The 17,990-nt window shown below is 44.5% G+C and overlaps 1 protein-coding gene across 1 annotated transcript in view; it reads right to left on the bottom strand.

Annotated features, from left to right (window-relative positions):
* Positions 1-17,990, bottom strand: part of PKD1L3 (polycystin 1 like 3, transient receptor potential channel interacting) — a 66,766-nt gene that overhangs the window by 3,926 nt on the left and 44,850 nt on the right. The window contains 4 exon segments of the mRNA XM_053554190.1: positions 615-775; positions 2,174-2,301; positions 13,038-13,511; positions 15,964-16,104. Of these exon segments, the coding sequence (XP_053410165.1) occupies positions 615-775; positions 2,174-2,301; positions 13,038-13,511; positions 15,964-16,104 (904 nt within the window).

Raw genomic sequence — 17,990 nt, 5'->3', positions numbered from 1 at the left:
AACAACTTTAGATAGGGCCACGAGGACAGTACTGCAAGAAAAGGTTGCAGCCCAGACTACTGGTCACTGAAGAGATTAGCAAAGCACCAACTGGCAATACGTGTTATGGGAATACTGGATTCTCTCCATGAGAAAGACTGGAGAAGGTGCCCAAAGGGGCAACAGACTTCTCTTGGTATGGATGAGTTCATGGATGGACATCATCCCTACCCAGAAAACTATTCCCTTGGCATTTAATGGATGGAGGAGGTGCTGTGGTTTTATTATTTAAAAGATAATTATTTTTCATGCCTTAGGCTTTATGCCTTGGCATTCTGGGTTGCAAAATAATGACCAATGCCAGGACCTTGCTCTGGGAAATGTAAATGCATTGTCCTTGACAAGCATATACCTAAGTGTTAGGAAGGCAGAGGAACTTTCCAGTGGGACCAGCAGTTAAATGGTTTGTACCCAGAAAGCTGATGTGGACGTTAACTCAAGTTCTGTTTTAACTCTGATATTACACAAATACACACCTGGCTGGGCTGAAGGAGGAAGAGAGGGAATTTCAAAGAATACACAGGTATAACCAAGAAACTTCAGATACAAGGTAGGGCTATCAGGCTCCCTCTTACCTGTCCCGGTCATGGTGGTATTGTGCCATGTTTTTCTTATAAAGAGAAATGCTCTTCATGTCAAGCCCCAAGATGATGAAGCTAATAAGGATTATGCTTGTGTCCAGAATGTTTCTCTTCCCACTCAAGAACCTCCAGCTCTGCCGTTTCAGCCGCCGACCCTAAATACATCACACGCGGTCAGAAAGATTAGCAAGGCCTCTCCCTGATAAGGCTTTACGAGCACTACTGCCTTCTACAAGGCAAAGCACACTGCTGGGCACTTGATCAGATCTAAGTAGGACAAATGGGTTGTGGTCTTGCTTTTGCTCTGTAGTCACTCAAATGCCGTTTACAGAACAGGCAGCCTCTAATAAAACTTCCATTTTATATATTAATTCGTTTTCTTGGAGACCATAGACTTAAACTTAAATAAAAACCATTTCTGTGTGTAGGCTTGGCTCCCATAGCACAGTGGTTACGGTGCTGGCCACATACACCGAGGCTGGAGGGTTCGAACTCAGCCTGCTAAAACAACTACAACGAAAAATAGTGGACACCTGTAGTCTCAGCTACCTGGGAGGCTGAGGCAAGAGAATTGCTTAAGCCCAAGAGTTTGAGGTTGCTGTGAGCTGTGATGCAATAGCACTCTTCCTGGGGTGACAGAATCTGTCTCAAAAAAAAAAAAAGAAAAAAAAGCAGGGCGGTGCCTGTGGCTCAGTCGGTGGGGCGCCGGCCCCGTATACCGAGGGTGACGGGTTCAGGCCCAGCCCCAGCCAAACTGCAACCAAAAAGTAGCTGGGTGTTGTGGCGGGCGCCTGTGGTCCCAGCTGCTCGGGAGGCTGAGGCAAGAGAATCGCTTAAGCCCAGGAGTTGGAGGTTGCTGTGAGCTGTGTGAGGCCACGGCACTCTACCGAGGGCCATAAAGTGAAACACTGTCTGTACAAAAAAAAAAAAAAAAAAAAAAAAGGCAAAAACTACTGTGTCATAGATATTTTCTCTTTTGAGAGCAATCATCTGTGCTTCTGCGTACTTGCTCTTTGTTCACCCTTATAGCGTCACTTAGTATCACTTATATAAGGGGTAGGAAAAACTGTATATAAAGTAATTTTCTTTTTTTGGAGACAGAGTCTTAAGTTGTTGCCCTCGGTAGAGTGCTGTAGCATCACAGCTCACAGCAACCTCAAAGTCTTGGGCTTAAGCGATCCTCTTACCTCAGCCTCCCAAGTAGCTGGGACTACAGGTGCCCACCACAACGCTCAGCTATTTTTTGGTTGCAGTTGTCATTGTTACTTAGCAGGCCCGGGCCAGGTTTGAACCCATCACCCTAGGTGTATGTGGCTGGCGCCTTGCCATCTGAGCTATGGGCGCTGCCTATAAAGTAATGTTTTTAGTTCTTTAGTTCTTGAAAACTAAAGAATTAAGTCTATAGTTTGGCAGTAAGTAAACCTTTAAGTGAATTCAGGTTTCTAGAAAGGACCAAAATCACAGCTGTAATTCTAATAACATGTCATTGTAGAGCTCCCCAGATAAAATCTGGCAACCCTTACTATTTCTCACGTCTGACATTTTCAATTCACCTGTATGAAGGCATAGTAACAGACTAGTAGATAATAGATGACTTGTGAGGTGACAGACCCGGCAAAGCCCTTCTTTGATGTCTGAAGGGAAGTTAAACTGTCCAGTCTTAGAGATGTGAAGAAAGCACCTGGGAGTAACAAAGAACACCTGGGGTCAAGAGTCTTGTAAAACTTCTGCCCTCTTCTCCTCAATGTATTTTAATAACACCAACTGTTCCTATACCAGCAATTCAAATGATTCTGTGTCTCTACACTCCATTTAGCATTTCCTATAGAACTGAAAATGAACATTAAATGAGATTGCTGTTGACCCCACCGTACCCAGTTAGAACGGCTGTTTCAGACACTATTAGTATCCCATGAATACCCTGATGTTTAAATGAAGGTGAACTAAAAAGCTTCAGCCTCCACCTGTTTATTTTTACTCCTGTCTAATTTTTGGCCCTACCAAAAATCCTCATTAAGTTGTTATAGTTAGGGCAGCGCCTGTGGCTCAGTGAGTAGGGCGTCGGCCCCATATACCGAGGGTGGTGGGTTCGAAACCGGCCCCGGCCAAACTGCAACAACAACAAAAAATAGCCGGGCGTTATGGCAGGTGCCTGTAGTCCCAGCTGCTCGGGAGGCTGAGTCAAGAGAATCACCTAAGTCCAAGAGTTGGAAGTTGGAAGTTGCTGTGAGCTGTGACGCTACAGTACTCTACCAAGGGCAACAAAGTGAGACTCTGTCTCAAAAAATAAAAAGAAAATGACACAGATGAAGGAGGGCAGATTCGAGAGTGACCAACTGTGGGAAGCTGAAAAGTAGAGGAATAATGCTGACTTAGCCAATTTGAGAAAGTGGAAAGAGTTCAGCAGTCTAGGAACCCCAGAAGTAAGCCAATTCTCACCACAAAACCCTAGAAAGGCTCAGAAATTGGAGGTATCAGGTATCTTTGAAGGGACAGGTTCAGGTGGAGATGGAAATAGCAGGGATTGAAAGTCTGAACGTAAACAATTAGTCTAGATTTCATTTCTCACCAGCCAAGCATTTGCTGCCCATCCTGCCTTACACCACCCCCAGACTAATGGTTTATTTCCCATTGATGTTGAACTAGAGAGAATCTGGACTCACGGACATCGGGTACATCGAAGCAATGGCTTACTGAAAAAAAGAATTAAGGGAAAGTTCATATACTGCATGGTGAGACCCTTCTCAGTTCTCCTCCCTTCCCTGGTCTGAGAAGTATAATTCTCAGATCCTCCAGGCAGGAGTTTGGAGGGTCCCTCTGTGAAAACTGACCCCCCCAAATAAAATACAGATACCAGATGACAAACTAAGGGCACAGAGCTGCTAATTAGCATTTATGTACATTTTGTTCCTGTCTTTATTTCTTTTTGAGACCGTCTTACTTGGTTACCCTTGGTAGAGTGCTGTGGCATCTGAGCTTCCAGTAACCTCAAACTCTCACGCTCAAGAGATCCTCTTGCTTCAGCCTTCCAAGTAACTGGGACTATAGGCGACCACCACAACACCTGGCTATTTTTAGAGACTGGGTCTCCGTCTGGCTGAGGCTGGTCTTGAACTCCTGACCTCAGGCAATCCACCCGCCTGGGCCTCCCAGACTGCTAGGATTACAGGTATGAGCCACTACACCTGGCCTATTGCGGTCTTTTAAACGTGAATGGACAGCCAGACACTTGAACCTCTAACAAAAAAAACTGTAGATTAAGGCACCAGCCACATACACTTGAGCTGGCGGGTTCGAATCCCTGGCCACCAAACAACAATGATGGCTGCAACCAAAAAATAGCCGGGCGTTGTGACGGGCGCCTGTAATCCCAGCTACTTGGGAGGCAGAGGCAGGATCATCGCTTGAGCCCAGGAGTTGGAGGTTACTGTGAGCTGTGATGCCAAAGCACTCTACCCAGGGTGACAACTTGAGGCTCTGTCTCAAAAAAAAAACCAAACCAACAAAAAAAACTGTAGATCAAAACAACAAATAAAATAAAGCAGCTCAGAGAAATTAGAGAAAGTGAAGGAGAAGGGAAAAAAACATTAAAATATCCTCAGAGAATAAACAAAAGGTATTGCATCCACATAAAAACAGGAGACTGAAAGAAAGAATATTGATAGCACAAAAACAATTTTTGGAAATTAAAACATTATAGAAAGGAAAAGTGCAGCAAATGCTTTGAAAGATAAAGTTGAAGCAACCTCTCATATATTAAAAGAAAAACATAGTAAATGGAAGCAAAAACGTAAGAAAATCAGAATAGGGGTTCTAACATCAAAACGCTAGGAATATTAGAAAAAGTGAACAGGGAAAATGGAGAAGAAATTAACAAGAAAAATTAACAAGGAGAAAATGTCTCAGAACTTAGGGACAGTTTCCAGGTAAAAAGGGCTTACCACGAGGTCCTTTCATAACCCTGAGGACAAGAGAAATCTAAATATTTTTGGGGGGTGGGGACTGAGATTCAGAATGACATCATCACACTTTTTTTTTTTTTTTTTTTTTTTTTTTAAAGAGGCTAGAGTGCCATGGCCTCAGCTTAGCTCACAGCAAGCTCACACTCCTGGGCTTAAGCAATCTTTTTGGGTGGGCTCAACCAATCTTCCTGCATTTGCCTCCTGCTTAGCTGGTACTACAGGTACCCACCACAATGCCCAGCTAATTTTTTCTATTTTTTAGTAGAGATGGGGTCTTGCTTTTGCTCAAGCTGGTCTCGAACTCTTGAGCTCAAGCCATCTTCCTGCTTCAGCCTCCAAGAATGCTAGGATTACAGGCCTGAGCCACTGTACCCAGCCATCATCAGACTTCTTGATAGCTACCTAAAAAGCTAGAAGGCAGTGGAGCTATACTTTTCAAAATTTCTGAGAAACAGGCCAGGCGTGTTGGCTCACACCTATAATACTATCACTCTGGGAGGCTGAGGAAGGTGGATCACTTGAGCTCAGGAGTTTGAGACCAGCCTGAGCAAGAAGGAGACCCTATCTCTTCTAAAAATAGAAAACCTAGCCAGGTGGTGTGATGGGTGCCTGTAGTCCCAGCTACTTGGGAGGCTGAAGCAAAAGGATCACTTGAGCCCAAGAGTTTGAGGTTGCTGTGAGCTATGATGTCATAGCACTCTACCCAAGGCAACAGAGGGAGATTTTGTTTCAAAAAAAAAAAAAAAAAAAAAGTGCTGTGAGAAACAAATTGTATTGGAACAAATTAGTAATCTAATGTGATAGCACCATAAAAACACTGTTGGACACGTAAGGCTTCCAAAAGTTTACATCCCTTGCGTAGTCCCAGGAAGTTACTGGAGGATGTGCTTTAGCAAAATGAAGCAACCAAGAGAGGAAGACACGATCCAACAGAGGAGAAAGGGAAAGGTGATGTGAAGGGAGAGCCGGGATGACAGCTGCAGGGAGCAGGCCGAGGGAATAACCAATCCAGACCGTATTGGGAGGGCAGGGAGTCTCCAAGACAAAAGGAAAGCGATACTTTATGTGATACTATTGGACAGAATGAGAGGTTTTTTTGTTTCTAGGAAGAGTTTGGTGATGAACCAATGATAAATACATACAAAACCAAGTAAATGAAAGGGAAATAAGAAACTAGAAATTCTAAATTCCCTTTCTTTTACAACAAGTATAACCTTTTATTGCAAATAAAAGGAAATCTAGTCATAACATATTACATGTCTCATCTTTGAAAAACATAATCCCAGTGGAAATACTCAAACTAAACATATATTACCGTATGGGAATAACAAGAGGAAAGATGTGTATTAGCGTGTGTGTGTTCAGGAGATGTGTAGGTGTAAGAAAGGGTCTTCATCCTCACAGAAAAAATATAATATCTATACTGATAATTCGTGAAATGATAATAATTTGTAAATTCTAAAAGAATTAAAGGAGTAGGGATGAGGTAGGGATGAACTGAGAACTGCTGGGTTTTTTTTTCCTTGAACTATTTGACTTTAAAAATTATATTTATGACCTGGGTTCATTGGTAACATGTCTAATCCCAGTGACTTGGGAGGGTAAGTTGAGAGAGGATCACTTGAGCCCATGAGGATAAGGCTGGCCAAGACAACATAGTGAGATGGTCTCTTAAGAAAAATTATATTTATGCATAACTAATTAAAATGATATATTTTAATTAGTAGAATAAGATAGAGAAAGAAATTAGGCCTTCTCCTGAGAGACCCAGGTACCTTCTTGTGTTTTGTGTTACTATAAAGCAGTGATTTTCAACCAGTGTGCCGGGAACATTTTTTTTTTTTTTTTGAGACAGTCTCAAGCTGTTGCCCTGAGTGGAGTGCTGTGGCGTCACAGCTCACAGTAACCTCAAACTCTGGGGCTTAAGCAATCCTCTTGCCTTAGCCTCCCAAGCAGCTGGGACTACAGGCGCCTACCACAGTGCATGGCTATTTTTTTTTTTTGGTTATAGTTGTCATTGTTTTTTTTTTTTTTTTTTTTTTTTTTTGTAGAGACAGAGTCTCACTGTACCACCCTCGGTAGAGTGCCATGATGTCACACGGCTCACAGCAACCTCTAACTCTTGGGCTTACGCGATTCTCTTGCCTCAGCCTCCCAAGCAGCTGGGACTACAGGCGCCCACCACAACGCCCAGCTATTTTTTTGTTGCTTGGCCGGGGCTGGGTTTGAACCCGCCACCCTCGGCATATGGGGCCAGCACCCTACTCACTGAGCCACAGGCGCCACCTGGTTATAGTTGTCATTGTTTGGCAGGCCCAGGCTGGATTCGAACCCACCAGCTCTGGTATATGTGGCTGGCGCCCTAGCGGCTTGAGCTACAGGTGCTGAGCCCTGGGAAAAATTTTAAAGATCATTAATTAAATTATTTTTGAAAGTAGTTCAAAGCATAGTAAGTATATTCATTTTTTACTTTTTTTTTTTTGATAATTTAAGTGTGTGGCAGAAGGTTAACTATAGATCCAAGTGTGCCACGAGATAAAAGGTGGAATACCTGGGTCATTTATGAAGAACAATGGCTCATTTGGCTCACAATTCTGAGGACTGGAAGGTTCAAGGTTGGGCATCTGCATCTGGGGAGGGTCTCAAGCTGCATCTACCGGGGGCGGAAGGTGAGAGGATCTTGTGTGTATAGAGTTCACATGAAGAGAGAGAAAGCAGAGGGAGGGGAAGGCTCTTTCTTAACAACCAGTTTTTTGAGAGTGAGAATGTGCCCCTAAGGGAGAGAGGGCATTAGTTTACTCACGAGGGATCATCCATGACCCAAATGTCTCCCATGAGCCCCACCGCCAACATTAAAGATCAGATTTTAACAGAGGTTTGCAGGGGACAGACTTCTGAACCACAGCCCCAGATCCCTGAGGGAGGAGAGCAGAGCCCTTCATACCCACATCGCTGGACTCCAAAATCAAGGTCACAACACAGAACAGGTTCACATTAGCGTTGAAGACCACAAATTCCACAAAGAGGCATTTTGTGCATTGGTCCAGCCAGTGCCTCTGTTCAAGATGCCGCAGAACTCTGGGGAGACAGGGAAGGACAGGGCCGGCTACTTTCTCCCTTCAGCGCTGCAAAGTGGGAAACGTCCTGATGTTTTCAGTGTCACTGCCCCGCACCAGGTAGGAAGCCACATTTTCCAGTCTAGTTCTCTAAAATACTTTATGGGCTCAGTGCCTGTAGCACAGTGGTTACGGCACCAGTCACATACACCAAAGGTGGCGGGTTTGAATCCAGCTGGGGCCTGCTAAACAACAATGACAACTGCAACAACAACAACAACAACAACAACAAAATAGCCAGGTGTTGTGGCGGGCGCCTGTAGTCCCAGCTACTTGGGAGGCTGAGGCAAGAGAATCGCTTAAGCCCAGGAGTTGGAGGTTGCTGTGAGCTGTGTGAGGCCATGGCACTCTACCAAGGGCCATAAAAGTGAGACTCTGTCTCTACAAAAAAAAAAAAAAAATCTTTGGAAATTTAATTTTGGCATTTAAATTTTGAATTGATGGCTCATGAAGGACAGTGTTTGTTTTTACAACTGAAGATGACAGTGTGTCCAAACTAGAGTTACCTGAGTTTAACTACAACTAGGATTGAAATTGATATTCATTTTTCCATACAAGAAAATGAATTTTAGCAAATTAAGCAAAACATACTCATAGTTTGAAACTGAGTAATAATTTTTTTTTTATTAGTGATTCTCTTGCCTCAGCCTCCTGAATAGCTGGGACTACAGGCACCCACCACGATGCCCATCTATTTTTTGGTTGTAGTTGTCATTATTTGGCAGGCCCGGGCTGGATTTGAACCCGCAAGCTCTGGTGTACGTGGCGCCTTAGCCGCTTGAGCTACAGGCGCCCAGCCTGAATAAGAATTTTCTTTCCGGGTGGCGCCTGTGGCTCAGTCGGTAAGGCGCTGGCCCCATATACCGAGGGTGGCGGGTTCAAACCCAGCCCCGGCCAAACTGCAACCAAAAAATAGCCAGGCGTTGTGGCGGGTGCCTGTAGTTCCAGCTACTCGGGAGGCTGAGGCAAGAGAATCGCTTAAGCCCAGGAGTTGGAGGTTGCTGTGAGCTGTGTGAGGCCACGGCACTCTACCGAGGGCCATAAAGTGAGACTCTGTCTCTACAAAAAAAAAAAAAATTTTCTTTCCTTTAATGCTCTGACACTGTTTCTGTTTTTTTTTTTTTTTTTTCTTCAGTGCTTTGACACTTTTTTTTAAAGAATTTTTGAACAGGTATATTTCCTTTGAAGTCTAAAATAAAAGTGCCACAAATGTTACAGACAATAGAGTAGCTATTAAACTGTTCAAATAAGTCCTGAATTCTTTTTTTTTTTTTTCTGGAGACAGAGTCTCCCTCAGTCACCCTAAGTAGAGTGCTGTGGCATCATCACAGCTCACAGTAACCTCAAATTCCTGCGCTTCAGTGATCCTCTTGCCTCAGCCTCCTGAGTAGCTGGGACTCCTGGCGCCCACCATGATGCCCAGCTAATTTTTCTATTTTTAGTAGAGATGGGGTCTCACTCTTGCTCAGGCTGGTCTCAAACTCCTGAGCTCAGCTGATCCACCTACCTCGCCCTTCCAGAGTACTAGAATTATAGGTGTGAGCCACCTTGTCTGGCCAGGTCCTGAATCCTTAATCATTTTATAAATGGCCAGAAGCAAACTGGCCGGCATGAACGTTCAGCCCTCTTGTTCAGGGCTCAGGCTTGCTCACCTGGTTGCAGTACTGGAGTTTCTTCCAAGTTTCACAACATATCCTCCTCCTGAGTAAGTGGCAAATTCCCCTTGGATGGGATAACCACCCAGGGTCTCCTGCTTCTGGTAGTGCCAAATACTATCTGGTTCTGTGATGTTTGTGCTGGGGGGCCCCCAGTTAACCCCATAGTTGTCTGTATCCTCCTGATGTTGGTGAGATGGCCTCACTTGTTCTTGGGGAAATACTCTAGCTGGGAAGGGTGTGGCACCGGGAATGCGAATCTGACGAAGGAGAACATTGCCCAAAAGAAAGGAGTTCCCATCAGTAATAAATCCTAATGAGAAATAAAAGAAATAATTTTATAAATTGCCTAAGTTAGTAATAAGACAAAAATGCACACTTTCATCACTATGTTTGAAAACATTTTTAGAGGTACCAGCTAATGCAATTAGGTAAGAAAAAGACATATAAAATTTAAAAGGAAAGTGAAATTGGGCGGCGCCTGTGGCTCAAGGGGTAGGGCACCAGTCCCATATGCCGGAGGTGGCGGGTTCAAACCCAGCCCCGGCCAAAAACCAAAAAAAAAAAAAAAAAAGGAAAGTGAAATTATCACAATTTGTAAATGATATATATATATAGATATATTAAGAGAATCAACTGAAAAGTTATTACTGTTGACTCTTGAACAACCCAGGTTGGAAATGCACAGGCCCATTTATAAGGAGATTTTCTTCTGCCTCTGCCACCCTGGGACACAGAAAGACCACCCCCTTCTTTTCCTCCTCCTTGGCCTACTCAGTGTGAAGATGAGAAGGACGAAAACTTCATGATGACCCACTTCTGCTTAACGAACAGTAAATGTAGTTTCTCTTCCTTATGATTTTTGAGACAGAGTCTCAAGCTGTCGCCCTGGGTAGAGTGCCATGGCATCACAGCTCATAGCACTCTCTAACTTCAGGCTCAAGTGATCCTCTTGCCTCAGTTTTTCTATTTTTAGTAGAAATGAGGACTCGCTTTTGTTCAGGCTGGTCCCGAACTCGTGAGCTCAAGCTATCCATCCATCTTGGCCTCCCAGAGTGCTAGGATTACAGGCATGAGCCACTGTGCCTGGCCTCCTTATGATTTTCTTAACAATATTTTCTTTTCTCTAGCCCACTTTGTTGTAAGAAAATAGTATATTATACAGATGACATACAAAATGTGTTAATCAACTGTCGATATTATCATTAAGGCTTCCAGTTGAAACAAGCTATCAGGGGTTAAGTGTTTGGAGAGTTAAGAGTTACACGTGGATTTTCCACGGCAGGAGGTGGTCAGTGTCCTTGTTTCTCCCATGCTGTTCCGGGCCCAACCGTACTTACAAAAAAGATGGTTCACCAAAGTGGCTGGGCACTACATAAACGTAAATCAACAGCTTTCACAGAGCCACACGATATTTACTTAGAAGGTATAAAAAATAAATGAACTATCTCATTTATAGTATGTAGTAGTAATACAAAAGAGAAAATAAATCTAACAAGAGATGCGCAAAAACCATATGGGAACAATTCTGAACATTACTAAAGGACACAAATGCAAATTAAAGTAGAAAAACATACTACACGCCTAGGTAGGAAGAGAAGAGAACAAAGGTATGTGTTCCCTAACTCGTGTAAACTTAGGTAAACTTTGTAGTTCTAGTAAGTTAACCAGAACTCCAAGTGGCCCAGTTAATAATAGCAAACACTTACCCAGTCAATATCACGTGCTAGACACTGTTCTAAGCACTTAGCTCTATTTTTTTTTTTTTTGTGATTTTTTGGCCAGGGCTGGGTTTGAACACGCCACCTCCGGCATATGGGACCGGCGCCCTACTCCTTGAGCCACAGGCACCGCCCAGCACTTAGCTCTATCAACCTTTTAATCTTCATGTCAGTCTTAGAGGGTAGATCCTAAAATTATCTCCATTGCATAGATGGGGAGACAGGCACATAGGTTGAGTAATTTACCCAAGATCACACGGCTGGCAACTGGGGACCCAGGGAGACCCACAAAGAAAGAAATCTGGTTTTGGATCACAACACTACACTACAAAGCCAAGGACTCCAAGAGGAGGCCACACCTGCTGTGATGGTGCAGACCTCAGACACACAGGGTTCTAGTTTCTTTTAGTCAGTATTGTATTCAGCACACAGTTACCAACTGCAATCAGGAAGGCGCCCTAATCCTAGAACTGTCACCATCTAAAATTGAAATAGAATCAACATGCAATGAATGAGAGTTGCCATCTATAAAAACACACCAAGTGTATCTTTAAGACTGTAAACATTTGCTAAGATAAACACACATTTTTTATTTTTATTTTTTTTGAGACAGCCTCACTCTGCTGCCCCAGGCTAGAGTTGTGGCCTCAGCCTAGCTCACAGCAATCTCAAATTCCTGGTTTCAAGTGATCCTCCTGCCTCAGCCTCCTGAGTAGCTGGGGCTACAGGCGTCACCACCATGCCGAAGATCCAAATCTCATCAGGAAGCCACCAATCCTGAGATTAATGAACACAACAATTTCTAGAATGTAAGATCTAAAATTATAGGGCAGTGTCTATGGCTTAGTGGGTAGGGTGCTGGCCCCCATATACTGAGGGTGGTGGGTTAGAGCCTGGCCCTGGCCAAACTGCGTTGTGGCGGGTACCTATAGTCCCAGCTACTTGGGAGGCTGAGGCAAGAGAATGGCCTAAACAGGAGTTGGAGGTTGCTGTGAGCTGTGACGTCACAGCACTCTACTGAGGGCGATAAAGTGAGACTGTCTCTAAAAAAAAAAAAAAAAGATATAAAATTATATAATGACAAAATGGTTGGGTAACTGCTGAAAAATATGGAAAAAGAAGTGTACCTTAGGAAAGAAATTTGTGTCAGGCGTGAGGGCTCACCCTTGTAAACCCAGCACTCTGGGAGGCTGAGGCTGAGGCTGAGGCAGGAGGATCCCTTTAGCTCAGGAGTTTGAGACCAGTCTGAGTAACAGCGAGACCCTGTGCCTACTACAAACAGAAAAACTAGCTAGGAGTGGTGGTGGGTGCCTGTAGTCCCAGGTACTGGTGAAGCTGAGGCAAGAGGATCACTTGAACCCAAGGGTTTGAGGTTGCTGTGAGTTGTGATGATGCCCTGGCAGGCACTCTACCCAGAGTGACAGAGCAAGACTGTCTCAAAAACAAAAGAAAGAAATTTGTTAGCATGTCTTCATTACTGTCTAGGGCAAAGCGCTCTAAAAAAAAAAAAAAAAAAAAATCAAAAATGTGTGTTTATCTCAGCAAATGTTTACAGTCTTAAAGGTACACTTGGTGTGTTTAGAAGAGTTTTTATAGATGGCAACTCTCCTTCATTGCATGTTGATTCCATTTAGTTCAATTTTAGATGGTGTCACTCTCCTCTTGACGGTGAGTTTCTTAGAAGGTACAAATCATACTATATCCATCTTTTTATCATCAGCTCCAAGGACAGTCCCCAACATATTATTTGCGTTCAATCATGTTTGTGGACCTGCACTGGATGCTCATGCAAGAAAAATTCACACGGATATAATCACAGAGCTGGGAAAGATTGCCCAGGAGGTCAAAATAGCATCTCATATGGAGGCCCTTACAGTGAGACCACATTCATTCCTGGTTTTGCACTCACTGAAAAACCTTCTTTGCTACATTGTGGTTGAGTCCCAGGGGTCAATCCAGTTACTACTCATGCTGTAACTGAATCCATTTCATTCTCATTAGTCCGCCTCTAGGTGAGACTCAGCAGTGGGAATCAGCATCCCATGGGCCGGGGTGAACACGGACCACATATAACTGAACCTACTGAGATGAGGTCCAGGGAACAGCCCCTGTGGGCGTCCACAGAGATGCCCCATAGCAGAGAAGCCTGACGATCCTTCTCCAGTTCTCATGGCTCTTGGCCAGGGATGTTGGGAAAACTAACCGTACCCCATATTTGCATGGCCGGGCCCCAGGACTGTGGCTCTCTCACCTCTGTAACCCCCATACAGGTTAGGAAGGAGGGTGCGGTGAGCCCAGGGGTAAAAGTCCTCAAGCAGTTTGATTTCCGAAAAATGGTGGGAAAAGCTCTTCCAGAGAGCCTGATGGAGGTAAAATCTATTGGAGTTCTTCGCAGAGTAGACTGTAGTCATCAACAGGATAAGGAAGAGGATTTGTACTGGTTTAGATGGGGAGAAAAAATCATAATTGAACGGTTAAGCGTAGATATCCTCTATACATTTTTCATTTTTTTCTAAGCCTATAGAGTTTTGCAGGTGAAAAATAGCCAGAAATTGGCAATTTCACATGGTTCAACCTGATAATTATTATTATTTTTTTTTTTTGTGGTTTTTGGCCAGGGCTGGGTTTGAACCCGCCACCTCTGGTGTATGGGACGGGCGCCCTACTCCACAGGCATCACCCCAACCTGATCATTATTAACCCTTGCTGATCCTATGTCAGACAAAAACATTTATTTTATGAAACCTAAAATAAATAATAAAATCATCTGAGTTTATATTTATGTTTTTCCCTTTTAAAACTATAGGATTGGCTTGGTGCCTATAGCTCAGTGGTTAGGGCGCTGGCCACACACATCAGGGCTGGTGGGTTCAAACCCGTCCTGGGCCTGCTAAACAACGACAACAACAAAAAAAATAGCTGGGCATTGTGGCAGGTGCCTGCAGTCCCAGCTACTAGGGAAACTGAGGCAAGAGAATCGCTTAAGCCCAAGAGTTTAAGGTTTCTGTGAGCTGAGACGCCATGACACTCTACCAAGGGCGACATAGTAAGACTGTGTCTCAAAATCAAAATACTATAGGATAGGCCAGACACACTGGCTCACACCTGTAGCCCTAGCACTCTGGGAGGCCTAGGCAGGTGAATTGCCTGAGCTCATGAGTTCAAGACCAGCCTGAACAAGAATGAGACCCCATCTCTTAAAAATAGCAGGCGTTGGGGTGGCGCCTATGGCTCAGTGAGTAGGGCACCGGCCCCATATACTAGAGGTGGCAGGTTCAAACCCGGCCCCGGGCCAAAATCTGCAAAAAAAAACAAAAAATAGCTGGATGCTGTGGCAGGTGCCTGTAGTCACAGCTACTTGAGAGGCTGAGGCAAGAGAATTCCTTGAGCCCAAGAGTTTGAGGTTGCTGTGAGCTATGATGCTGCAGCACTCTACCACAGGCAACAAAATGAGACTGTCTCAAAAATAAATAACAAAATAACTGTAGGATAACAATTATACAAGTAATCCACAGACATCTTTCCTGCCAAAATAAGTAAGAGCTGAGGAGTATGCAGGTGGCAGAAAAACTGGATTAGAAGTTAATCTATACATACGTAGGTATACAGATATAATGCCATCCTACAATTATGCTGTCACTAAGTTTTATTTAAGATACATAAAATCTGGTGGTGCCTATGGCTTGGTGGGTAGGCCACTGGCCCCATGTACCGAGGGTGGCTTTGGGTTTGAACCCGGCCCCAGCCAATCTGCAACAAAAAATAGCCGGGCGCTGTGGCGGGCACCTATAGTCCCAGCTACTTGGGAGGCTGAGGCAAGAGAATCACTTAAGCCCAGGAGTTGGAGGTTGCTGTGAGCTGTGACATCACAGCACTCTACCGAGATCGATAAAGTGAGACTCTGTCTCTAAAAAAAAAATAATAAAAATCCTACACAAAAATATTATGTTTTGTTCCTAGAACTAAGCATGCTTGTGAATGCTCTCTTGGTTCCTTTCAACTGTCTGTGTTCACAGAAGTGAAAGCCTCATATGGAGGCTTTTTTTTTTTTTTTGTAGAGACAGAGTCTCACTGTACCGCCCTCGGGTAGAGTGCCATGGCGTCACACGGCTCACAGCAACCTCTTAACTCTTGGGCTTATGCAATTCTCTTGCCTCAGCCTCCCGAGCAGCTGGGACTACAGGCGCCTGCCACAATGCCCGGCTATTTTTTGGTTGCAGTTTGGCCAGGGCTGGGTTTGAACCCACCACCCTCGGCATATGGGGCTGGCGCCCTACTCACTGAGCCACAGGCACCGCCCGCATATGGAGGCTCTTTGGTCTAGGGAGTCCAACATGTACTAGCCGTGCTGAAGCCAGTCACCTGTCACCTACAGAACAGCCATTGTCCAAAGCATTTTCATTTCCCCTCCAACCTGTAAAGCATGTAGATCAAATATTGTTACTGCATTCTGTAGGTGGAGAGGGTGGCTTAACACAAGGATACAACACAATCGCAAGACTCCAAGTTCAGCAATCTATCCTTTTACCCTAGCATCTTGTTTACTAGAGTCTCAATTTTTACAAGATAAAGATCTCTTATTGTTTGAGACAAAGTCTCACTTTGTCACCCTCGGTACAGCAACCTCAAACTCTTGGGTTCAAGCCATCCTCTTGCCTCAGTCTTCTGAGTAGCTGGGATACAGGCGCCCCCCATTATGCCTGGCGAGTTTTTTTGATTTTTAGTGCAGACAGGGTATCACTCTTGGTTTGGCCTCCAGAATGCTAGGATTACAGGTGTGAGTCACTGTGCCTGGATCCACAAAGTGAAAAATTTTAAAAGATACCTTTTCACCCTCTATATTTTCCATTTATTCTCTCTCCCCCTTTCTTGCTGTTCCCTCTCCATACCCAGAATATCTCCAGTCATCTTGAAGAGTTTCTTCTTTTTCAAGGTTTTCTCTAGGTGCTTAGTTGGACTCTTCACAGCTGGGGCTACGTAGATGGGGTTGTTCCGATCTTTCAAACCGGGTACTGGTGAAGAACACTTTGCTGTCAACAATTCAAATGTAGAAAAAAGAAATGTTACATTTCATTAAGTGTGCACTCACCAACATTTCTTGGGGATCCACTGAGAGCACCCCCTGTCACATGTTGAAGAAATAAGGGATAGGCTTGGTGCCCATAGCTCATCCGTAAGGGTGTCGACCACATACACCAAGGCTGGTGGGTTCAAACCTGGCCCAGGCCTGCTAAACAAAAATGATAACTGCAACAAAAAAATAGCCAATAGCCATTGTGGAGGGTACCTGTAGTCTGAGCTACTTGGCAGGCTGAGGCAAGAAAATCACTTAAGTCCCAGAGTTAGAGGTTGCTGTGAACTGTGATGCTGTAGCACTCTACTGAGGGTGACATACTGAGACTCTGTCTCAAAAATAAAAAAAAAAGAAATAAGGAATAAAGCTACATATGCAGTGCTTCTCAAACTATTTATGGTGAAGGAGGTGTTTTCAGAAAAATTCCAATCCACTAGGGATAGATACTTTTTTTTTTTTTTTTAAGACAGTCTCACTATGTTATCTTTGGTAGAGTACCATGGTGTCACAGCTCACAGCAACCTCAAACTCGGGGATTCAAACCTCAAACTAAGTGATTCTCTTGGCTCAGCCTCCCAAGTAGCTGGGACTACAGGTGCCCACCACATTGCCTGGCCGTTTTTTTGTTGTTGTTGCAGTTGTCGTTGTTTAGCTAGCCCGGGCCAGGTTCAAACCCGCCAACCTCAGTGCACTTGGCTGGCGCCTTAACACTGTGCTATGGGCACCAAGCCGGGATCGATACTTTTTTTTGTAGAGACAGAGTCTCACTTTATGGCCCTCTGTAGAGTGCTGTGGCCTCACAACAGCTCATAGCAACCTCCAACTCCTGGGCTTAAGCGATTCTCTTGCCTCAGCCTCCCGAGTAGCTGGGACTACAGGCGCCTGCCACAACGCCCGGCTATTTTTTGGTTGCAGTTTGGCCGGGGCCGGGTTTGAACCCGCCACCCTCGGAATATGGGGCCGGCGCCTTACCAACTGAGCCACAGGCGCCGCCCAGGGATCGATACTTTTTGTACAATGAAAATGAGTTGCTAGAAAAATAAAATAAAACCGAAGCATATAAAACACAAGCCCTATTTGAAAACTAGATTCAACAGGTGCAAAATTAGCCTGCCAAATTGCTTTAAATTTCTAAATGCTTATTCTCAATTCCTATACTTATCTTGGACTAGAAACGAACACTTCTAGTCAGTGTTAGGGAGCACTGTTCTACAGCAATGTTCCTCAGATTTTCCTGTGCATAGGAATCGCCTGGGAACGCTGGGTGAGGCCTAATGAGAATCTGCGTTTCTGACCCTGCTGGGAGATGACGATGCTGCTGATCTGCAGACAACCCTGTGAGTAGAAGAATCCAGAGACACCACAATCAAAAGCGCGAGAGGGAGAGGGACTCAGAGGACGACAGAGAACATGTGAGCATGTATGTGCCAGGTCCCACGGGATCCTGAAGCATGAACAAATAAATCTCCCCAAGGAAGTCAGAGACGCTGTCACAGAGCAAATGACATTTGACATTTGTTTTGGAGGATGGGACACAAGTCTCCAGAAGGACAAAGGTGAGGATAAGAAAAAGAGTCACTGTGGGCAGAGAGCACAATGGTTCAAAACGCATGGAGAAATGAAATGAGGGCAAGAAAGGTGGTTTAAAGTCAGATTATTTGCTGGGCGAGGTGGCTCACGCCTGTAATCCGAGCACTCTGGGAGGCCGATGTGGGTGCAGGGTCTGAGCTCACGAGTTCAATACCAGCTCGAGTGAGAGCAAGACCCCCATCTCTACTAAAAACAGAAAAACTAGCCAAGTGTGTGGCAGGTGCCTGTAGTCCCAGCTATTTGGGAAGCTGA

Source organism: Nycticebus coucang, chromosome 2 (assembly GCF_027406575.1).
Source record: "Nycticebus coucang isolate mNycCou1 chromosome 2, mNycCou1.pri, whole genome shotgun sequence".
NCBI classification, from domain to species: domain Eukaryota; kingdom Metazoa; phylum Chordata; class Mammalia; order Primates; family Lorisidae; genus Nycticebus; species Nycticebus coucang.
Note: the sequence above shows the minus strand (reverse complement) of the source record. Positions and strands in the feature narration are given on the sequence as shown.